Source organism: Watersipora subatra, chromosome 9, assembly GCF_963576615.1.
Source record: "Watersipora subatra chromosome 9, tzWatSuba1.1, whole genome shotgun sequence".
Lineage (NCBI taxonomy): Eukaryota > Metazoa > Bryozoa > Gymnolaemata > Cheilostomatida > Watersiporidae > Watersipora > Watersipora subatra.
The window spans coordinates 24,161,043-24,186,761 of record NC_088716.1 but is presented as its reverse complement, the minus strand read 5'-3'; the positions used below and the strand labels follow the sequence as shown (position 1 = coordinate 24,186,761).

At 34.7% G+C, this 25,719-nt stretch overlaps 3 protein-coding genes across 3 annotated transcripts; all 3 read right to left on the bottom strand.

Moving 5' to 3' along the window:
• Window positions 1-11,123: 11,123 nt before the first annotated feature.
• LOC137404915 (tigger transposable element-derived protein 1-like) lies at window positions 11,124-11,984 on the bottom strand. Its single transcript, XM_068091143.1, has one exon. It carries the CDS (start codon window positions 11,982-11,984, stop codon window positions 11,124-11,126), a length of 861 nt encoding a protein of 286 aa, XP_067947244.1.
• A 45-nt stretch (window positions 11,985-12,029) lies between these two features.
• On the bottom strand, window positions 12,030-12,857 carry LOC137404914 (tigger transposable element-derived protein 1-like). Its single transcript, XM_068091142.1, has one exon. The coding sequence runs from the start codon at window positions 12,855-12,857 to the stop codon at window positions 12,030-12,032; it is 828 nt and encodes a 275-aa protein (XP_067947243.1).
• A 3,023-nt stretch (window positions 12,858-15,880) lies between these two features.
• On the bottom strand, window positions 15,881-18,774 carry LOC137404225 (uncharacterized). The gene is made up of 2 exons (XM_068090387.1): window positions 17,845-18,774; window positions 15,881-16,588 (listed from the first exon to the last, which is right to left on the bottom strand). Exons 1-2 carry the CDS (start codon window positions 18,768-18,770, stop codon window positions 16,087-16,089), a joined length of 1,428 nt encoding a protein of 475 aa, XP_067946488.1. The 5' UTR covers window positions 18,771-18,774; the 3' UTR covers window positions 15,881-16,086.
• Window positions 18,775-25,719: the final 6,945 nt, after the last annotated feature.

Here is a 25,719-nt window from a genome sequence, read left to right as displayed (position 1 = left end):
ATCAAACTCTCAAGTCAAACTTCTCAGTCCAGATTTTACATATTGGTTACAAACTATACAATAAACTACTCTCTGTCGTAGGTATTGTTGCTGTGTCTTTAGACACTCACTGTTTCATACACTCAATAGCTCAACTCAATTTGTTTAATTTTTAGGCTAAAACGGTAGCACTACATAACATTATAAGCTACTTATATTATTGGGCTTCATAAATAGAATACCTAGATTGGGTATTTTTTTAATAAACCAGTAATACTGGACTATTTGTAATATAGAATGCCTCTGCTGATTTTTATTAAGAATTAGCTCGCCTATTTACAAAATTGGAGACTGTATTGCTCTTTGAAACGTCAAACCAATATCAACACAAAGTGTAGTACTTTTATGCAAATGTATGATTGTTATTTAACTGATGGTTTGGTTAGTTTTAAGTTACTATATTGTGTCATGCAGAACTTATCAGTACTGTATTATTGTGTTATTAAACTATATTCTATTGTATTGTATTATAAAAGCTGTATTATGTTGTATTGAACTGATTTGAATTGTGTTATAGGATTGATATGTTGCATTATGTTGTGTCATATAATATATATTAATACATATTTTGTTGTATTTTAATCAATTGTATTATATTGTATTGTTATAGCGCTCACGTATCAATTATTACCTTACAGAAGTATGCGATGTATGAGTTAACTAATTATTGTTGTGGTTAAAGCTAAAGGGGGTACATCTATTACTTTTATGTAGGGCTATGCACATTGCGTATACGTTCAAATCAGTATTGTAGCTCTTCCTATTTTCAAGTTTTAAATTTATTGCTACATGCTTTGATAGATCGTTTTTCGGGTAGGTTATGATCGATAAATATTGCACCATAAATGTATGTCAGCTCTTATATGTCTATATGATCATTTTGTATTTTGAACTCATTGTCTCTAATGGATGCGATTCTTTACATTGTAGTCGGCCGCCAGGGACTTGATATGACAAACATTTCTCGCCATGACCTTAGCCACTGATCTGCCAGAAACCCTCTTCATACTCGTTACATTGATACCTGTACAACTACTGATTGACAGGCTATGCTGTATACCTCATTGGGTACACTGGTTGTGATGCAGACTAACTAACGAATCTCATGTAAACTTAATCTTTTAAATAAAATTATTATTATTAATATTATTTCTTTTTTATTTAACTGACATCAATATGCGCAATTTCTGGCTTAGCTTTAGATTTATTGTACTGGTAGCATGTTAAAACCATGCAGTATTTTGAAGCCATGTATGGTTGAAATGTTGAATGTAACCAGTATGATGGAATGTGTGGTGCAGTATGTTCGATGACAACCAACTTTCTGGATGATTAATTAATATCATGTCTTTGTATGGGTATCTTAGTACTTATGATGACTAGTATGAAGACTATGAAGACTTATGAAGACTAGTATGATTATTATATAGCATGTTTACCAAAGTACATAGTCTGTTTATCATGATACATCAAAAACTGTTAATTGATTCTAGAAAGCATATTGCAAAGTATTAATAAAACTATTACATAATTATAATCTTGAAGCTCATCATCACCGTCTAATTGATTACCATCCTCAATCTCATCAGTCATTTCATTACTGCACTCTACACAGCCGCATAAACTTGTGCAAACTCTTTTTGCATGAGCAACTGGTCCATTGGACAAGCTGCCTAGGAATAGCTCTTTGCTCATCAGGAAAGCATTGCCCAGAAATCTCATCATCATCTTTACTCCAGACATGGTTTGTGGGATCTGGGGGCACCATTAATGGTTGAATTTTCCACTGCTGTATTGCTGCTTAGTAATTGACCCTCATTAAATGCCGACGGAGAGAACCCTCTTGGTGGAAGGTTTTTTTCATAAGATGTTTTTGATGAGAACAACCTGTATCTGGCGTCGGCTTCACTTGTAGAATCAGACTTGCCATAAAGATGCAGTGTTGAACGTGTTAGATCGTTGAACAACCTTTTATCTATTAGAATGTGGTAGTTGATTATATTGAATTATGTAATCCATGACAGCTAGCTTTGGAAATCGGTATAATTAGTAAATTGAAGTTTTCGATCATTACTCCAAAGGCCGGCGGTCGCTCGATGAGACAGGAAACTGACAACAAACCTAATTGATATCGGGGTAATTTAATACCCCCGTACCACAACATGACGTAAATGTTGGTCTACGGCTCTGATTGGCTGGTCCGACTGACTGCACACGGCGTAAGAAAAAATTTATTTTTGTATAACTACTCACCATTTAATGGCAAATTACTCTTAGCTTATCAACTAAAATAGCGGTAGAAAACTAAATTAGTAATGAATAAATTAGAAACATGTTAAAAGTGTCAAGCTACCATAGACCCCATCTTCTGCCACCTGTTGACACGATAATGCCCTGTGGCCACCAGACTACCAGTGTTGTCCGGGTAATAGAAACTAGCTTATAAACAATGAGAATTAATCAGAGTTGCCTGACACTTGCTATTACCCTGGCACATTGCCAATAGAAAATTTGAGTACGCTTAATAATGATAGCGAACAGCTTTTCGGGACGTTATACTATGACACTGCATGTACGCAAAGCTATTGGGTATTTGCTCCCATATACCGACATATACTAGCTAGCAAAGAAACCAATCTCTGTGGCCTAAATGGTATGGTACCGGACTTGCAAATGGAAGATCCATTCTAGATCCAATCTTATTTGGTGTAAATTCTTAATTCCAAGATTCTAACATCTATAGCGGGAATGCATACACACATGCAACATACTTTGATAATTTATATATGCTAACTGCATTACCCGGCGGCGTTGCCCGGGTAATGAAAACTTCTTTGGACAGAAATTGATTTGTATTTAACCTATAACAACATTTGCCATTCTAACTTTCAAACTACATATCATGAGAGAAGTGTTTTGTGTAATTGAAATAATTTGCGAGAAAATAAAAACAACAGTAAAAGTTTTCCAACTTTGTCAAACGACTGTAACTTTCAAACTTCATATCGTTAGGAAAATGTTTTGCGCAGGTCAAAGAAACTTTTAAAAAATTATAAAAGAGTTTAGATGTAAATGTGAAATAATTAGCAAGTAATAATTAAATTGAGTCGCGTCTTAACTTGTTTGCTATCCCACAATATTACGTATCATCACCATTGTTACTATTTCTTTCAGCTAATGAATTGTTCTATATAATTATTACTGACAGTGAAAGGCAGATGGCAATAGGAATATGGTTTCATAATAAAATTAATAACGGAGTGCAACCCCCTCTTTCATCCGCCAGTAGTACACTCTTTCCGATCCTACCATTAGCTGACATTCTCACCTACCATTCTAGTATTACAGTTCACCCTCGAGATACGATGGTAATTCGTTCCAGGGTTGGCATCGTATAGTGAAAATTTCGTATATCGGGGTATAGAGACCATTGTAATTATACAATGCAAACATTCCCTGGTAAAAATCGTCGATTCTTTTACAAAAATGTGTACATATCGACAATTAGCAACAAAATAGTATGTTAACTTTAGTGATTATAGTTACCTACAGTAACTGTATTGTATTTAGTGTATTTTAATGGTTATGATCTGCAATAAAATGCAAAATTATAATGTGCTTGCCAAATGCAGTACGTACGGTAAGGAGTTCTTACCTTCAAAAGGTACGCATAACATAAACTTTGAAATCACTTCAAGTAAGTTTAGCTTGCTAAACCTACACTTAAAACTAAGTTTTAGTATGTATTTTGAACTATTTTACTGAATTTCAACTTTTTATCCCGAAATTTTATCCTTCAGCAGTTCCTAACTTTACTATAACATTTAGCGTGTCTGGTTGAAACCTTTTTCAACCTAAATCAATTAGGCCGAGCGATGCAGTTGTGGAAAGCGGCCTCTTGCACACTTGACCATTTAATAGCTACTGAAAAGAAAAATAAAATTTTATTTGCTTTACAGGGCGTACATACCTTTGGAGTAACGTGGCTTCAGCAGAAAAATGTAGCCAGTAAAGCAGAGAGGAGGCAAAAGCGTATCATTGCTAATTATGTTGCTGTACACTTGAAAATAAATTTAATACGTAATGAGCTGGAATTTTTTTTAGCAGGCCAAAAGAAGTTGCCCATTCCTGTCCAATTTTTCTACTGGTTTAAAAGAAAAGGTTGATGGTGCGATGCAAAAAATTGCTAGCTAGCTAACGCTTGTAAAAGGATCCAGAGAAGGTGGTACAGTAGTTTGTCTTGTATGAAATGTGCACAAGAATCAATGTAACCAAACATACAAAGTTTGGACGTATTTATACCCTAGAGGACATGGCTTTAGCAAGTTTCAAAAAGTAATGTGGATGCGTCAACTATCTTGAGTAGCTAGTTATATATGAGTTACATACATACGATAAATTGTATTTACGTAGTAGAGAACAGGCCGGACTGCAAAGACATGTTGAGCATGAAAATAAAACATAAAATCAAAATGAAATGAATAAAACATGCCACAAAAATATAAATAATGATATACATTTCACACGCATTGGTTTAATGTACCAGTCCACATCAGTAAATTAAACACTTGAAATATTTCTGCCAATGTAGGTTTTTCTGTATCTTCTAGTTCCTCGGTCCTCGCCCATACTAAAGGGTTACTCCTCTTTAATGCTGATCGCGTGCATGGCCTTCCAACTGTTTCAAATCGCCAGTCGTAAGCTCCTGTTTGTGCTTGCTTTAATAATAACTGCAAATTCTGATTAGTTACAACCATATTCCTTGACAATATTAACAGTACAGGCGCTTACTTCTTATTTATTTATGACTTCCAATTTTGTTGACATGGAAATCATTTTTTCTTCGTTTTGTAACGTTTGTATCGGTCTCAGATTCCATAGCTAACGAGTTAAATATGGATACTAGTAGTTATATACGTACGCTGACTAAAAGTTTATAGTAAAGGAGAGTATAACGCTGAAAATGAATATTTGCTCTAGCTTGTGTATTTTACACGAAATTTCCACGCGAAATGCTGTCCTGAGAGAAGTCGGTCATCGTATCTCTTCTAAACGTTCTGAAAATGTTTTCGGCAAACTTCAGTATTTTAGTGTCTTTGTTATTTAGACGTGCGTTATGAGCACACCGACCGCCAAATTTTAACTCGGGCAAAACTTTTCTCAAAATCGTATCGTGAAATAAAATTCGTATAGCGAGGTGAAGATTTCACAATGTTCAACTTCGTAAGGTGAAAAAATCGTCTATCAGGGTAATCGTATCCCGAGGGTGCACTGTATATTGGTAATGTAATGCATCTGTTATGATTGACTGTAGGTAGTGTTTCAGTTACTTCTCTCTCTTATAGTATGTTACACTACATGTCGTGAGTTGTATCATAAATGTTGAATCATAAAATACTAACCATGTCTACTTATAGTAAACTTTTACCCTCTATACCAAGTTTATGGTACACTTGAACATCTTGTTTACTAGGTTTCCTAGCAACTAATATTCATAATATAACAACATTTCTTTACTCAGATAGAAACCTAGTCTCTGTACCTCACATACATTTACTAGAGAGTGTTTTATATGTACAAATATGATGAATTTTTTTGAAGATGTTTTTCCACTAATATGGCTGTTTATATTAATAGTCAAATGTTTAGAGTAATGTCAAATATTGTTGGTAGAGCGTATATTTACATGTAAGTGCTTACAGTAGTGTTTACTACACTGTCATTATTACAAGTACCCTGGTAATCCAGTTGTTCTACTGTCTGTTTGTGTAAGACTAAATGAGTTATTATGAAATATTGTCCCTTACAGTATATTCCCTAATAGATGCAGTAGGAGAAACAAATACACAGTAAGTCTATTATATTCAAAGAGTACCCTGACAGTCTAGTCTGCTGATAAAACACAAATATTAACTATCTGTACAACTACTATGAGGGGTGGAAGATTGTTAATTGGTGCAGTTGTTAGAAAGTTGGTTTACAAAGCTGAGTGTCATGAGTTTGAATCTCATACAAAGCAATTCTTTTTTAACCTCCCATTATAGCTTTGAACAAACAGACAGATACAACTCCAAATATAGTAAAAACTAATTCTGAGACACGAACTGCAATTTGGTCAGTAGCGCAGACTTACATATCTCTAACACAAGATCAATGTATAAATAAACAAAAATAGAATTAGTATAATATATAACTGCAATAAATATATAGTAAATAAAAATGTGTATTATACAGTGTATATAAATATAATTGCTGTATTTATAGAATGAGTTTAACAGTAAGAGTAAATTAGTTCTCCTATTCAAGCATGTTGAATGGTTACAATACATAGACATCTATACTCAGCTATATTAGTAGGTATGACATGAACTCTATACAGTATGTCAATTGAGTACATAAGTAATGGTAGAACACAGGTATGTAAACTCTCTTAACCTAAGATAATATATAAATATAAATATAATTGGTGTATTTATAGAATGAATTTAACCGTAAGTGTCAATTATTTCTCTATTCAAACATGTTGAATGGTTACAATACATATACATCAATGCTCAGTTATATTAATAGGTATGATATGAACTCTATACAGTATGTCAATTGAGTACACCAGTCATGGTGGCACACAGATATGTAAACGCTTTTAATCTATAACATAAAGCAGTCTGTTACCACCATGTTGTTCAACAGTGTCTTATACGGTGCACCCTCAGGCTACAATTTCGATTTATTCCAGGGTTGGCATCATATCGTGACAAAATCGTATGTAGGGTTATAGAAACCATGGTAATTATATGATTCAACCGTGTCCTGGTAAAAGTCATCAAATTTTTGTATAAATGCTGTGCATATTAAAAATTACTAACAAAATAGTGTGATAACCTTAGTAATTATAGTTAGCTACAGTAACTTTATTATATATAGTGAATATATTTGTTATGACCTGTATTAAAGTGTAACATTGCAATGTCTATGAGCAGTACGTACTATAGAAATTTCTTACTTTTAAGATAAACATACGTATAACAAAAACTTTAAAATCACTTCAAAATTTAGCTTACTAAACGCAGACACTTGAAGTTGAGCTTTTAGTATGTAATTTTAAATATTTTGCTGAGTTTCAACTTTTGATCAGTAAAATTTCATCACTTGTCAGTTTTTTCTGTCTACACTTTTACTGGAATTTTGAGCCAACATGTTAAAAACATTTTTAATCTAATTCAATCAAAAAACAGAACAGTGCTGTTTTCGTAATTAAGTGGACTCTTGTTAGCAGGTTAAAGGAAGTTGTCTGACCATGAGGTCTTCTGTTTGAAGAGAATGCAACTGCAGCTTTGCTAAGAGTTCTGAACATTAAATATTATTGGTTTGCATACGAGAATTGCTGAGCTGAGAGAAATCAGTCATCGTGTCTCTTTCAGGCATCAGGAAAATATTTTCGGTGAACAGCATTTCGGTGTCTTCGTTATTCTGATGTACGTAAGAAGCACACCAACTGCCAAATTTTAACTCGGCGAAAAGTTTTTTGAATTTGTATGGTAAAATAAGATTCAAATAGCGATTTGAATTCACTGTTCGGAATTTGTAAGGTAAAAAAAATTGTATATCAGGGTAATCGTACCCTGAGTGTGCGCTGTATATAAAAATACCGAATTTTAGGGAATTTTAAGTATTAGTTTTTCTGCAACTTGATGAACTAAATTAAACATCACTTACAACGCTAACATGTTGATCAATGACATCAGCAACCTGCCCTATGTCACTTCTTATAAAAGAATAGACTGAGTTCCTGAATGCTTCAATCATTTACAATCTAAAGAGAATAACTACTGATTATATTAATAATCTATAAGTTAAACATCACAAGAGTAGGTTTGATGCAGCAGAATGAGAATAATATTTTACTTTGTGTAACTTGAGTAAGACTTTACTTTGAGTAACAGCTTAAACTCCTCAGGAAACCTGTTTTACATTTCGCTGGCTGAGTTCTCAAACCAGTCATTTGGGACACAAACTAAAGTCACAAAATGGATTACAAGTTTTGGTCTTCTGTAATTCCATTTTAATATTAGTTAGAATTTTAAAAACTCAGTTAACAATATCCTAACAAAGATGACAATGAATAAATAAAATATTTTTTATCCTATCAGTAGTAATTGTGGCTAGAACCCATTTTTATAATTCCAGTTGACTGGTTTGTTCACAAACTAGTTTAGAAGTTAGAGCACAAAGCAGCCAACTAGTATATCATTGAAACATAACAATCTGTCTGAGTATGCACAAGTGCATAAAATTACATTGGTTTATAGTGTACAAATATGGTATTTGCTTTTTCTAGATGAACAACCTGATAGTTTTACGACATTAAAGTATATAAGCACATGTTTATGATAGTAAACTGAGTATATTTTTTTGCCATAAAAGGAAGCATTGACTCGAGATTTTTCGCTTCAGCTAACGTCATCACCCTTTTGTTTTTGGAGCATTGGCTAATCTGATCTCAGATGAGGGTCCTTTTGACAGGGTTCCACTTATAAAAAAACTTGATTTGAGAGTAGGTTTATTCCAGTGCTTGCGATGAGAAACATTTTGAGGTTTAGCTGCATGGTAAACAAGCTTATTCACCTTTGTGTAGCGTACCGGATTGTAAGGCCCTGTTTTTGTCATTTCACTATACTTTTTAATGTGCTTTTCTTCCAAAGATGGCCTTTCATAGCTTTTTATTGTTTGATTTTATGTTGAGAATGTGGCCAATGAAGGAAAGGGGACTGTATATGTCATGTAGTAGTAAAGCTCTTTCAATCCCACTCTGACCGAAATCGATTTATTGTATTGAGCTGTGTCCAGACTCGCAATATTTCTGCGTTATCTACACAAGTGTGAAATGATTTTGCACAAACTGTTGCAATACATGACACTGTTTCTGTTCTGTGGAACAGAGCTATCAGATCATAAGATAATATTTTGAGTGCTGGGATGGTCAGACATTGCTTTATCTAAAATAGCAGTCAGCGCATTTGCCATACCATTCCCACTTTGACCTGACAGGGTCTCACTCAAGATGCTACAGTATGTTTTCTTAATACTCTGAATAATCACTATAAAGTTCTATGTTATGAGCTTTCTCTTGTAAAAACAAGAGAAACATGGCATTTCGGCAATACAAATATTTTCTTTATGTCAAAGGATATCACCAATGTATTTGCCTCAGCTAGTTTTTGATATTTCCCTTTGTTCTCGCTGTTTGCTATAACCAGTTTTCTGTGAGATCGTTACTTTTTTCCTCTTCTTCATTTACAGAGCTGTGGGCTTTCCTTTGCTCATATAGTTCGCACCTGTCAGGTTGATCCTCCTTAATTTTATGAAAGTCTATTTTTAACCTCTCATTAAAAACCTTTCTGTTTTTTCACTCCAGACTTGGATCTTTTCGATTGTCTATTTGTTTTTGATAATACAACTTGTACATTTCAGCTATTGACAGATCTGGGTTCAAATACTCTTTTTTGGAATCTGCTCGACAGTAATCCGATTCTACCTTTGGAAAACTATTGATGTGATTTTCTATGTCTTGAAGAGTATTTACAGAATTTTTTGTACCATAAAATGGACGTTTGTATTCACTAGCATCAGGTAAGCTTGTGACTGGATCTCTTTTTCTGCCATGAAAACCAAATCTTCTTGATTTATCCAAATGTAATGTTTTTACATAAAAGCTTTTGCAGACCTGAATGTCATGTCCATGAACAGGCAAGTGATATTTGATGAAGCATGTTTTGGTAACTTTGTAGTTTTTTCGCCTTTTAGAGTTGATTTGTTCTATTCATAGTGGTAGTTGGAAAAAAGTTCTGTAGGCATTTCATTCTTGTTTTCAGAATGAATCATAAATTTTGTCTCAATCTTGTTGAGTTAATTTTTATTTGCACTTGAACTTGCATCTGGAACGATCTACTGCTTTCACTGTTTGCCTAAGAATAGCTTTTGTCTGAAACCAAGACTTCAAAAGGAAAAGGGAATTTCCTCAGCAAAAAAACTTTACTTATAACTGATAAAAATAAAACAATTCATCTTAACCGGTTTAGGAATGAATTTTTTAAGTTGTATCAGGATTTTACGGACACCCTGTATATAGTCTGCATTGAACAAACCAGTTGACGGTTTTGAGCTCTAACAAGATTGTGGAATAAAACCACTTAGCTGATTTGTATGACTGATATCTCAGAGAAAAACAAAAACTTGGCAAAGAAAACTTGTCCATATGTTTGTAACCCTGTAAACACCCAAAAAATACAGTTATCTCAATTTTTTTCATTTTCGCAGTTAGCTGGTTTGAGAACTGAGACAGCGATTTAAAAGGCTAAAACTTATTGAAATAATTATATTATTAGATATTATCAAAGGCTGAGCAAATAGAGGTTCCATTCTGTTTCTTCAAAGAGATTTACTCAAAGACAACTAAACTTAAAAGTAAAATAATTTATTATTTGATTTGATTCGCGAGTACAAGTTGGAAAATTAGAAAATATACTCATATTTGCTGCCTTGGTTCAAACTTAACAAATTTAACAATATTGAGTATAATATAAGCTAATAAAATTACATATAGTTGGTAATATAATTATAGTTTATTATAGATGATGTTTGAATCTTTATACAGTCACACTTCGACTTACGAGCGTAATGCGTTCCGAGACTGAGCTCGTATGTCAATTTACTCGCATGTTGGTGCAATTTATTTATATATAGAACAATTAAATATATATTTATTGGTTTCCATACTCTGAAAAACACAGAAAAAAAACACTAAAAACAAGGTATTGTAACAGAAAAACTTGTTGGTAACTGTGGTAACTTACCACATGCTTTCAAAAAGCAACAAATAAAAATTAATGCCAGAAAATGCGATTAATCAATTTGTAAAATTAAATACATACAATAGCAGCTAACGCTAGCATTGGCCAAAGAGGGAGAGAAAAGTTACAACATTTGATGTAAATAAATTTAGATTCTGATGCACAGATTTGAAAGCAAACTTTTATTTTAAACTCGAAGTAGTTAAGTTTTGTTTGGCGTTCATAGTTTTAAATTTATTCTCGCAGCTTAGCTAATTTTTCCTGCGTTTCGCTCTCACTATCAGCCAATTGTTTTAAGAGAAACTTATCTAACAACGTTTGCCTTTGTCGCCCTTTTAACATGTTGTGAAAAGGACGGACACAGGTGTCGTCACAAAGCGCTAATACACGATCACTAGCCAATTTGTCCGGATGTCTATTTTTTATAAATTCGGAAAACGTTTGCCATTTTTCCAACATATCTTTTATTTTCTTAGTATAATTGCGGTCTTCTTTTGTAATCTCATCTTCCTCCTCACTACCGAGCTCACGTAATTCTTCAGAATATTCCATCTCCTGAAGCTCTTTTAATTCCTCTGTCATGAGTTCTTCGTGTTGCTCCTCGACAAGGTCGGTCACGTCTGACTCGTCCACCTCCAGCTCCATAGACTTTCTAAGTGACACGATTTCGTCTGTTAGCACTTGTTCAGTTTCATCAAGGTGTGCTGCTCCAGTTTCTTCGCAATGTCTTTCAGCGACGGAAGCTGGCCACAATTTTTTCCACGCCGAATTAAGGGTTTGTTGTGTAACACCCTGCCACGCATCGTCAATGATTTTTAAGCAATGAACAATGTTAAAATGGTCTTTCCAAAATTCTCGAAGTGTGAGATTTGTATTATCTGTAACATCAAAGCATTTTTTGAATAAATATTTAGTGTATAGTTTTTTAAAATTTGAAATCACTTGTTGATCCATGGGCTGGAGGAGAGGGGTGGTATTGGGAGGAAGATAAAACACCTTGATGAATTTGTATTCATCAAAAATATTTTCTTCAAGGCCAGGAGGATGACCAGGAGCGTTGTCGAGGATCAAGAGACATTTCATCGACAGCTTCATTTCAGTCAAATATTTTTTGACTGCTGGTCCAAAGCACAGATTAACCTATTCTGTGAAAAACTGCAGAGTAACCCAAGCCTTGGCATTAGCTCGCCACATCACTTGGAGTTGTTCTTTCAATATCCTTTGTCTCTTGAAAGCACGTGGGTTTTCGGAGTGGTACACCAACAATGGTTTGACCTTACAGTCACCGCTGGCATTGGCGCACAAGGCTAAAGTAAGGCGGTCTTTCATGGGTTTATGTCCCGGTACGCTCTTCTCTTCAGCTGTGATGAATGTACGCCTGGGCATCTTTTTCCAAAAAAGGCCAGTTTCGTCGCAGTTGAACACTTGTTGTGGGGTGTAACCTTGCTGTGTTATTATCGAGGCACATGTGTTAATATATTCCGCTGAGGCTTTTGAGTTTGAACTTGCTGCTTCCCCATGCCTCACAACCGAGTGTATACCAGTGCGTTTTTTAAAGTTGACGAATGAGCCACGACTCGCTTTTAATGTTTCCTCTGACGCCGAAGTCTCGCCTTTTTTGTCTGTCTGCTTTACTTTTAAGTCTTGATAGATAGCACTGGCCTTTTCACATAGTATTATTTCAGTTATGCTGTCGCCGGCCAATTGTTTGTTTTTTATCCAAATCATGAGCAGTCTCTCCATCTCATCGTGCAGATCGCTATGCCGTTTGTAAACTATGGTTAGTCCTTTTGCAGGCTTGATGTCCTTAATGTTATCTTTCTGTTTGATAATTGTGCATATTGTGGATGTATTTCTGTCATATTGCTGAGCTAGCTCACTCACGGGTACACCTTTCTCATATTTTTCTTTAATCTCATGTTTAATCTCAATTGTCATCATTCGCTTTTTCTTTGCATTATCCTTCATTGTATCGGTTGGCTTTCAGTCTACGCACAGTACTGTACTTTTAATTCACTTAATTCTGCACTGATAAACGCGCACAAAAAAACACATTGCAAAATTATAACCTGAGCAGTTGAAAAATACAGATTGAGGCTGTTCTCAGGAGACACCTCTTACATACTTGGCAACTGACTCAAGTGCTTGTATCTCAAACATGGCTCGTATGTTAGTGCTAAAACTTGCTTAAAAGCTGGCTCGTACCTCAAGTTTTTCGTACGTTGGAGCACTCGTGAGTTGAAGTATTACTGTATATCATTTCCTGTGTTGAGTAATACACTAAAATTAATTGTTGCCTTCCCATTTTGATATAGAGAGGATAACTCCGTAATGCTTTTTAAAGAAAGCATCATATATAATTAACATAATTATATACATTTGGTGATATAATTATAGTTTGTTATAGATTGATATGACTATCGTTAAGTATATGATATCTGTCTACCATCATTAAGTATATGACACCTGTGTACCATCATTAAGTATATGATACCTGTGTACCATCATTGAGTATATGATACATGTGTACCATCATTGAGTATATGGTATCTGTGTACCATATTTGAGTATATGATACCTGTGTACCATCATTGAGTATATGCTATCTGTGTATCATCATTAAGTATATGATACCTGTGTACCATCATTGAGTATATGATATATGTGTAATCGGTGTATCTGTGTAGTATATACATGTGTGCATCACCATGTGTAATACGTATTCTCATAATTAATCCTAGGTGCGCAAAGGAGGCTGAGTGGTGCAGTTGGTAACATGCTTCGCTACTATATGGGATATTTGAGTTTTATGCCTGTGTGAGGCAGTCTTTTTCTACTAACAAAAGTTTGGCTTACACTTTTATCGTGACTATAGACAGACGAACATGGAACAATTTGTAAAAAACATTACATCCCAATCGGAGACTCTTTCTCATAATCAGATTATTGTGTGAACATATTTTTAACGATTGAAGTTTAACTTTAGTTCAATTAAAATTGTAAGCGTGAAAAGTTGCCAAAACATTTAACTTGCTCGTACGAAAAATTTTGTCTGCTTATTTTGCACAAGTTAAATTTAGAACAGGTTCAAATTCCCACCATAAAATTATCAATACTATTACACCAGCTGTTCCGTTCCATGTGCACAGCTATTTTACGATGTAGATAGGTGATAAGTGGATAGGTAAAATATGTGATTAGGCATCTAAATACTGTGGTTCGATCTCTGCGTGAAGCATTCTTTTTCGCAACATTCTTAGCATGGCTTTAGGAGTCGTATGAATGGACACTGATTTTAACATGAACACTGCTAGCAAGCTTGACTAAACAGAGATTAAATATAATATCTATTATGTATAAATATGATTAATATATTAAATAAATATATAATAATTAAGCTTGATTAAATATAATATGAAGCAATCTTTCTGAATAACTAAATTTACAATTATTTAGTTGACCTACCAAAGTAGTAGTAAGTAAATTATAAAATTGCTAAATAATAACATTTCAAAAACAAATCATGAAACTCAGAAACTAAAAATACATGAAAAAATCTCAAACTGGATTTTGAATTTGGTGAGAGTAAAAAAATTGTTACGAGGTAAACAAATTTAAAATTTGCTTACTTGCTTTTTACAAAATAAAAGTGATGTTTTATGTTTTGTGTTCAGTCTGTTTTGCACCAATCTAATTTTTAATATTTGCACTAGCAAACTGGCAATTCCATGCACCATGAAAGATCATTGTGTGTAATAGCTATGCACACAATAATTCTGAGATACGGAAGGGAGGTCAAATCATGCAGATAATAACGTTTGGTCAGGATTTCAAATATCTCAGTTTGATTTCCATGCAATGCAATCTTTCTTTGTAGCATTTTTAGTAGGTTTTCCAACAGACAGATGGAAGCAGCTCTTACTATAGTAAAGCTTTGCTTTGTTACTTATTGCTATAAAAGTTCTGAAATTATATTCAATTGTGCTGAACTTTAAGTTTTCCAGTACATATTTACAACACTCGGTTACCCACAATTCATCAAATTGGCTAATAAGCCAGCATATCTTTGATAGAATAACTCTGTCATTTGCAAGTTGTCACTAGTTGCAAAGAAGTCAAAGAGTTGTCTTCTCTAGAACTCTAACTACAAATGTAATTGTGCAATCAAATAGGGTAATGAATAAATGATTTTGTATATTAAATGGAGTTGTGTTCTCTTGGAATACCTTCAACGTATGTGCTATTAAAAATATGGAGTTTTTTTAAGTAGAAATTTAGCATGGTTTAAAACTAGGCAAACAAGTAAATTTTTATCAAGTAAATGATTTGAATCTCACAAAGCCTCAAAGTTGTAAAACAACATTCTTGTTAACTTTTGAAAGCAAGCAATAGGATGAAAATTTTAAATTTTATGTAATTTTAGACATAACATAGAATTATTTTATAATCAGGATTAGCATAAATTTTTATTTGGACATTGCATAAACTCCAAAGTTCCATCAACTTGCCCACTTTCAGTTTCTGTACAGACTTTCCTTTCGAAGACTAGCTTTTTTGCATTGGATGTATATTTATAGTTTTTATTATATTTGCATCGACTTATTTAGTAGTCCTATAGCTTTATGACTTATTGCATCAGTATTCAATATTGACTGATATATTCAATACTTAATAATAGGGTATTGATAATCTTTTTCCTTATATTTTGTAGATTAGGTTTCAAAAATATTTACCACAAACTAGTTTGTGATAAGCTAGCAAACAAAAGTTCGTAAAGATCATTGTGGTGACTCATTTATGATATAGTTTAATTCCTTAAGCTTTGGCAATTTGCGGTTTGCTAAGAGTATAAATGCGCCATATTATGTCATTAAACTCAGCTTCAAAGGTCCTGAGCTTAGCGGGTCATCAAGGAAGGCCTCGAAGTGATTCTAAATGATATTAGGCTAGATTATCCTCTTTCCAAAGAGGCTCTATCAAATGACGCCAAGGAAAGCCTGAGGTTACTTTATTAAAGGATTAACAAAATGTCTTGTACCATCATATAACAGTGGATTAATAGATAATCGTTTAGGATTAGCTTGGCATAAGCCCATCTGAACCAGCCATATGAGTTGCTTGCATGCCTTTCATCCATTACTCAAATAAATAATTAAATGTGGTGTTTCACTGTTCGTTGTTCACATCGACAGCTCTCTCAGCGTCTCCTCGGCATGTCGGTTGTGCTCGAAGATGAAGACGAAGACGAGGAGCTTGGGAAAAAGGAGGATGAAATAGAACTAGAGCTCAGAGAGACAGTCGTCTCGGGATCTGGACCAGCTGGTTGGGTAACAGGTCGTGTTGATCTTCGAGGAGGCATAGTTGTTCTTCTGACAGGAGGTTGCGTCAGTTCCACAGGGACGACGACTGTTACGTCGGGTCGACCTCTAGGTTCAGTGTAAGGTTTAACACCAGGTGGCCTTGTTCGGGGTGCTTGACCATGTGGTCGAGTGTAGGGCTTCTGACCTGGTGGTCGGGTGTTGTATTGTTGGTTACCCCTTTCACCGCTTGGATAAGGAACTGTGCTTCTCTGTCCATACTGGTTTTCTCCGGCTCCGACAGTAGCCTGGTAGTCGGTGATGGCATAACGTTGGGTGGTTTGTACACCACCCTTATGGCCTCCATCAGTATAGGGAGGGAGGGTCTCTCTCACTGAACCTCTAAAACAATGCATACAGTTGTAAATATATTAGTTTAAATTCATATTGAAATTAAATATGGCCTAAAAATAATGCAAAAGAGGTTTGTTCGAAAATTAAAACTTTCCAAAACTTAAATCTTTGTGAATACAATAAAAAATTATAAAATAAATAAAGATCTATAGACTAAATCAAAACTCAAAAGCAATTGTTAATTCTTTATAACCACCCGCCAAATCCCGCAACCAATAAAAACAACGAGCTACTTTTTAACCCTAAATTTCTGTTAACCACAATAATTTAATTTTTGAAATATTACAGCAATAATTTTTATTCCTAGTTGTTTATTAATAATGGTTTATATTTTTTTAAATCATCATTTTTATAAAAATTAAACAAAATAACAAAACAAAAGATTTGTTTATAATAAACTACTACTGCTTTCCTTCAGTCACTAAACTAATTAATGTTTTTAAAAATAGCTTAGTAAAAGAGAAAAACTAGCAAAAAGTTATATTTGTGTACTATATATATTATATTACAAATTATTTTACACTATTATAATTATTATAATATTTTAATAATGTAATAATTATTATAACTATAATATTACAATAGTATTATAATATATATATATTTTATGCTATAAAATATATGTAATGATATATATATTATGTTTTATGGGTTATATATTTTGTTCTATTATATTTCGTATATGAAAATATTCAAAATATTTTAAGTTAAATATAAATATTTACTAAAATAGTATAACTATATTTAATATATTTTATAATTTCCTTCTGACGGAAAAAGCTATGTTTAGCTTTTTAATCTTTGCATGAGTAAGCACCTTGTAATAAACCCGGTTTTATAGCAAGTGACAAATTTATAGCAACAATTTTTTCGCAACAAACAAGTTTTTAGGAATTATCCTAAGAACATAATATGCACAAAGTGACCAAATTCTGTATTCTTATATAACATGGAGCAAAGCTTGAAGATACCTCAAAGTAGCTGTAAAGCAAAGCTAGAAGTCTGCTAGTGTCGAGTGGAGGTTTTTTGTTTGATTGAACATTGGACAAAATCTTTCCAATTATTTTGGCATTAAATCACTTTATTTTATTGCTGTTAAGATTAGTAACGTGAATAAAAAAATGTATTTGAAATGTTATTGCTACTATAGGTTTTAATTTGGCATATTTTATTAGGCTAGGAGTGTTCGACTGAAGAAAGTTTTTTAATTTAGGAGAAGTGGTTCTAAGTTTTTTTGGACTTACCCACTGCTTCCTCCATAGTCTTCACCGTAGTTTCCACCAGCATCGCCCCCGTAGTGTTCACCAGCATCACCACCGTAGTGTTCACCAGCATCGCCACCGTAGTTTCCACCATCATCACCACCATAGTTTCCACCAGCATCGCCACCGTAGTTTCCACCATCATCGCCACCGTAGTTTCCACCAGCATCGCCACCGTAGTTTCCACCATCATCACCACCGTAGTTTCCACCATCATTGCCACCGTAGTTTCCACCATCATCGCCACCGTAGTTTCCACCATCATCGCCACCGTAGTTTCCACCAGCGTCGCCACCGTAGTTTCCACCAGCATCGCCATCGTAGTTTCCACCAGCATTGCCACCGTTGTTTCCTCCCAAATTGCCACCATTGTCTCCACCAGCATTTCCACCGTTGTTTCCTCCCATATTGCCACCAATATCTCCACCAGCATTTCCACCATTGTCTCCTCCTATATTTCCACTGTTGTCTCCACCAACATTGCCACCATTGTCTCCTCCACCATTGCCGCCATTGTTTCCCCCAGCATTGCCACCGTTGTTTCCTCCAGCATTGCCACCGTTGTTCCCACCAGCATTGCCACCGTTGTTTCCACCAGCATTGCCACCACCATTGCCTCCTGCATTGCCACCATTGTTTCCGCCTCCATTATTTCCTCCACCATTGCCGCCTCCGAAGAAACTGTTGCTGCCGAAGCCAAAGTCACTTTGGAAGATATCTCCTGAGAATGGGTCAGAACCAAGACCAAAATTAGCACCAAACCCAGAAAAGCCTGGCAAAGGAGGAAAAAATGTTGGGAATGCTGGAAAAGATGAGGACGCCGCCTGTCTCTTCTTTCGGTTTGGAATTCTTGCAGCTGAACCGCAAAGAACCAGGGTGGCAAGGAGGCAAACTGCGAAGACCTTCATCGTTACTGCCGGCAGTACGTCTGAGCCAATTATGACTTCTCTAGCTTTATATCATCGAGGGTTATGAAGGTTAGACTATTTAATGCTCTCCACTTAGCTCGTTTAATCACAGCATTAATGCATTAATGCGAAGGGATTATTTTCCCAGATTAATCTACTACGTACCATGGGATTATGCCAATAAAATTTTATGGTATGAGGAGATACGGTGGCTTCTTCAGCAAATCCATCAATGGTAAACAAAGGCTGCAAGAAGTGTTCTACACCATCGCGTTTAACGCTTTCAAACCTAACCACGTATATACATGTACAAGCAGTTCAACATATCCTAGACTGTGTTAGCAACTTTCCTTCGGCTGTGAAAGTACTTACCGTGGAACAGAACAATTCATTTAAAAGCTTTAGGCTTGTAGAACTAATGGAGCAAAACAGAAATCAAAAAGATAGAAAAGTTTCTTCCAGTCTTTCAATGAATGTTGTTTTATAGATAACTGAAGAACCATAATGATTGCAGTATACTGAGTACGATAGTGTGTGTATATTTAATATGAACAAAACCAATAGTTTTAGTGTAAAACTTGTTAATAAGGACAAGAAGCTCTCTACCTCTCTCTAGTTCTGATCTTTCATGACTAAGAATCTCAGTGCGCTATTAGAAACGAATTTTTTGTGAGTGGCCATTTTTTATTTCTTGATCCCTTAAAAGTGCCCTCAGTATTTTGGCGATATCTTAAAAACTAGTATTCTAATTGACTTGAAATGTTTGAATTATCCTAAAAACATAATATGCACAAAGTGACCAAATTTTGTAATCTTATGTAACATAGAAGCAAAGTAAAATGAAGCAGAAGGAAGTAAAGGAAAACTACGCAGCCGAGTTCACTCGAGCGCAGTTTCACTTTACGATTTATGTAGTTTCACTTTCACTGCCTCAAAAAAAGTGTAAAAACAGCTTCCCAATTATATCAAGCCTAAACTTCAAAGTGTTAAGTCAATCAAACTTGAAATTTTTTACAAAAATTTAAATCTGAGGAAATTTTCACCAAAATACATTTCCATGAGTAAGTTTCAAGTACGGCCTACAACATGTTACTACCAACTTGATAGACAAAGCTCTAGAAGGCGGTACATAAATACACCATCTGCCAACAGCAAAGCAGTCTAGATAGAATAACTATTTTGTTCAGTTAAAGATAATCTTACACAAAATTTTAGTAGATTTTTACCAAAAAGTATCGATATTTTTTTATCGTAAGTGATTGTTTTTTATGTTTGAGATGACCCTATTGCCAGGATGTTTCAAGAATAAAATTGACAAAACATGATCATGGTTAAAATGCTCATAAGGAAAATATGTGCGATTTGACATCACGAGCTACTATGATTGCTATAGTTGATATCAGCTATCGCATTCACTTTGCATCATTATGTGTTTCTATTCTGCCCGGCTCTTAGAGACTACAGAAGTCACAATCGCACTTGCTTGATCTGAGCATTTTAACTGCGATCAAGTTTTGTCGATGCTAATCTAGAAACATCCTGGCAGTCGATCACCTCAAACATCAAATTATGTGTAAGTTCATTACACAAGAGACTAAGAGACATTGAGCTATACTGTTCTCAATAGCTGCTTATTATTACAGAGACTTTCAGATTCCCCAAGCATAAAGGCCAAGCTATGGGATGTATCTGTAAAATTTCTAACCATTAATCTATTGTATTTGTAGACAAACGAAGATAAGTCCTCTTCACTTATTTTCGTTTGCCATTCATTCTAAATATTGAATGGTTATAGCTTAGATATTGAAGGCTGTAACCATTCAATATCTAGGCTGTCGCCTAGATATTGAATGGTTACAATGGGAATGGAAAGGGAATGGGTATCCCTTACAATGGGAATGGCTATCCCTTAAAGGGAGTTCCCTTACAATGGGAATGGAAACGAAATGGCTGTCAATATCTAGGATATCGCCTAGATATTGACAGCCATTCCTTATTTTACTGTCAATATCTAGGCAATTTTGACAGCCAAAAAGTGAATGGTGGGAATGGCGTTCCAGGAATGTTAAAAGTGTCTTTTTTTAATTCATTTGTTGCCTACTTTCCAATCAAGTAATCAAGAGTAACTATAATAGCTCTGCGCACGAGTAATTCGTTGGAGCTGGGGGTTTATTTTCTCTCGAATCTCAAGTAATAGAAACATCTAGTATTTCGATCTTGTAGGTTCGAGTTTCGACTTGCTGTAGAGTAGGGTGGCCAAAAACTTGATCTGCTGCGCCTGCGCACTGTGCAATGTTCAACCACCCTTGCTAACGCCACATATAAAAGTATCTTTTGAGAGATAATATCAAATAATAATAATTAGAGTAGAATTAATTATAATTACGTTATGAATATCATGACTATGCTGGTGTAGTGTAATAAATCAGCTATGTACTAATAAAACATCAAAGGTCTGCCATGTTTTAAGGCGCAAAAACGGTTGGCGAGATGTAGTGAGATATCGCGCCACGTGATGCCAATCTGCACTGGCCGAGTTGATGCTAAGCGATAATACTAGACTTGCTCAATCACAGCTTTATCACAGGCGAGGAGCATTCCAATCAGTTGTTTTTCCCCAAAATACTTTGCTCTGGGTTATGTCGTCTAGAGGGTGCCATAATTACAAATATTTATGTACGTACTAACAACTCTGAAGAAACTGCCTATACAGAATGTTATTGGTTGTTTACGAGCAGGCTTGCATTCCTGGTCGCTGGTGAATCGCCCAAGTATTTGGGCACACGCCATAAAATGCAGCGATATCTCTGTACTCCTCATGACACCGGTGATAAAATTGTCCATCTCTGTTTGCCCATTAAGTCAATGCCAGTTGCTCAACTAAATATGATATAAAGCAATATATAATTGTTTTTACATTTTTAGTTTTGGTTATTCTGTTTTGAACTTCTAGCTGGTGCCATCTGTGTGTTTCTACCCTCAAAGTTAAAAATAGATCTTTACCAGTAATTGCAGATTAATTATATAAAACAAAAACAAAAAAGCGAAAATCACAGAATATACCTTCAATCGTAAAACGCATTCTAATCACATGATTTTTTCACATGCTTTCCTTATAGTTGATGTTTATACTAGATATAATATCCTAAATATCCTTGAAATGACACCATAAGTACATGTATGTTATATACATGGAGCTGTTTCCTGTACTCAAAAAAAATGTAGCGCGGCAGGCAGTAGACTCGACACCTGTGTCAACAGTCAAGCACTAGCTACTGGATACTCGGAAAACTTGAGCAGAAGGGGGTGACTTTAAACTAGTTGATCAAGAACTTGTGCTGAGCACTGGACTATAATGTCGATTGTGTATTAATGAAAGCATTATGTGAAAGATAACTCCAATTTTATGAATGACCATAAATCTAAACTACTGCTTAGATCAAAAACTGGTTCAACGGAGGATTGCTTTTGTCTATGCGTCTGCGCCCAGGCCTCTGGGTTATGTGAAGTAGTCTGTAATGAATCTTCATTTTAAGATCTGCAGGAAAACCGGATACAACTAGTTTTATAGTTTACTAGAAAACCAGTTATATCCGGTAGGCCAGCTTTCCCTGATTGACCAAACTGTATCTAAAAATAGCCAGCTGTTGTAGAAAAGGGATTCTGAGACTGCTTATTCCTAAACATTGAATGCCGATACCTGTAGTTGGTGAGGCTAGAGGAATCTAGTATCAGCACAATAGTAGAGGATGTTTGATATGTTTGTGAACCAATCAGACTCATCTACACCAGGCATTGCTGGGCAGGTGTCAATCAGCCATTTTGCAATTAAGTACTGTAAGTTACTTCTATATTCTGCTGAGTCATGACCATGACAACTCACATGGTATGTCAGAATTAGTTTGAAACGGTTTTGTTGCACGAAAGCTGACAAATCTTTAGATTCGTTAGCCTTCGTGTTACATATCTAAGGCCTGTTTGGTATCTGTTTTTCGTCCAAGCGCTTTAACCACTATTAGGTTTTGTGAATTTTAATCTTTAAAAATCCTGGCAGTCAGATTACCTCAAAACCAAACATTAAAAACCAGTTGCAGATGATAAACAAATATCAATACTTTTGATAAAACATACTAGAATTTTGTGAAAGTTTACCTTTAACGCCAGTATTAATATAATAACAGGTTAACTCAGTTATCCTAGTGTAAACTATAAGTTGGCTTTTTCACAAGTAGATAAAATATCTATTACTTAGCAATTTTCAGAGATGCTAAATACACGCCCCTAATTAATTTTAATTACTCTAACCACGTCACCGTTTGCAGAGTATAATAAGGCTTTTTAGATACTTGAAACATATTAGCCAGAGACCAATAAATATCATTTTTTTAGAGTTGAACTAAAAAACATCCTACATCACATTAATGTCACTTCAAAAGTTGTTGTAAATGTTCAAGGTTATTTCACGTAGAAGATTATACAGACAAAAGTTTTTAGTTTTTGAAATGTTTTAGCAAAAGTGTTTTTCACTACTTTAAAAGAAAGGATAGATGCAAATGTTGAGAACAAGTAAATCTAAGTGTAAATTTGGCAGCGTTATGGGTCTCTATTCAGCAGGTCTCCTTGCGTCTATAGACGCCATAATCACACTTTCACTGGATCCGAGCATTTTAACCGCAATCAAGTTTTGTCGATTGCGATCTTAAAGCATCTTGGCTGTCAGATCACCTAAAACATTAAAAAATATTGCAAATGAAAGAAAAATAGGAACATTGTGAGAGAATTTAGTAAAGTTTTGTGTAAATTCATCTTTGAGCACTTTGGCTAAACTTAGAAAAGTTTGCCATGTCTGAGCTTTCTCTGTTTGTTTGTCTGTTTGTCTGTTTGTCTGTTTGTCTGTTTGTTTGTATTACTTTGCTTGTTAGCATTCCTGTTGGGTTCATTTTTTACTTCAAGTAATGTGACAATAATCCAATTGTTTTATTTGTTACTACATTATATACAACTGTCTGGTACAGGAAACTTTTCACAGTCGGCTATTAAAATGCGTAGTTGTCAGTGTTTCAGCATTCCATTGCGTAAGAGACAGACCAAGGTGGGCTGATTAATATTTGGTTTTGGTATAAGTCAAGCGTTAAGAGGCTATTATAGAAATGAAGTTAATGGTTTATTGTCAGTCACACCCTATCGAATTAAGCAACAAGCACTATTAGTCAGCAGTTTTGAAACAAATAAATTACATAATTGCTTTAATGCTTGTTTGTTCATCAGCTCATGGGCATTACTGACACGCTCGCTTCTCTGCAGTGCTGACATATGTCTTGTAAAGTTTTTCATCTCCACATACTGATCATCCGTAAACAAAAAATATTCTCATCTACAACAAAGAGTAACTTGTTTTATAACTATACAAACCATATCAATGTGTCATTTATGTTGAGCTCAAGTTAAAATGGTCAGAATATAAAATGGTGTAAATTTAAAATATTAGGCATACATTTGCTATATCAGAAGAAATATGAAGAACAGTTTAAGTCAAACATTGTGCTAGTTGGTATGCTGAATATAGCATAAGAATGCAAACAATACAAAGAAATGCTACAAAAATGTCGCAAGAACAGACAACTGATTTTTAATAATTCTTGTTTTGATGTACCGTTTCAATTAGACACCGTATATATGTAATCATTAGATACAGCAATGAGTATCGTTTATAAGCACTCAATAAAAATAAATAATACAGCAGTATGTATTATTTTGTTCATCAACTGAGAAAACAATCTTCAGATATGGCTGGCAGGCTTTTACCCAGTTCCAATCTACCAGCTGTGTACATCTATGTGCTTTTGCAATCCGAAATCTCGTTCTAATATTTTGACTTTTTCTGTACTCAGTTATTGCGTGTGTCCAGTTCTGGGAAAAAACTTGGTGTGGTCCATAACAAACAATCTGTAAGCCGAGCATGACTAGATTGATTAGAATAAATATGGTTGATTTTAATCTATAGTTTAAAAGGATAAGTCATTGCACGGAGGGCATAGTATCCCTGCTATGTCATTCATTGCACTGAGAGGTAGTCGCTTGCTAATCCTTCATTAATCTCTTATATCCGTGACCTTAATCTTCCACAAGGGAAGAACCCGTCCTCACCTGTCACCAGTTTATTACGAGTCTTCTAATCTTCGGCTTGTATTCGTAAGCTTAGCTGTATATCCTTCATATCTACCCGCCTTTTTTAATGACAGAGTAGGAGCTGTACCACCGTGAGTGAGAATAGTGCCCTGTACTAACAGCAGAGTCATACATCTCTGCTTATTCAAACTACTCCTAGATAACCACAACTGTCATATATTGAATACTTTGATGGATTAACTCATTCAGTTTTAGGTGATTCTTGCCAAAACTTGACTTGTTACTCCAATACCATTATAAACATATTTAGCAAATATGAAATTTACACAGAATTTCAGTAGAGCTTATTAGAAATTATCGGTATTTTTAGGACTCGCGAGTGTTTGTTCATGTTTGAAGTGATGTGACTGCTAGGATGTTTGAAGATTAAAATCGACAAAACCTGATCAAGATTATAAAGTCTCATGCCTCACATGGGATTTGAACTCAAGCTCTCCAATTTACAGACTGGCGCACTAACCACTACACTACTCGGCCACCTTGTTATTTCGCAAATTATTTATGCACATAGTGAGTACTCATTACAATTTCTGACACACCTCTAATTAATTTGATTACTCTAACCGCTTCACAGTTTACAGAGTATAAAAGGCTTTTAAAGATACTTGAAACATATAGACAAGAGACCAATAAATATCATTTTTAGAGTTCAGCTTGAAAACGTACTGCATCACATTAATGTCACTTCAAGTTGTTTAAATTTACAGGGTTATTTCACAGAAATTTTTTAGACAGAATTTTTTAGTTTTTGACACACTTT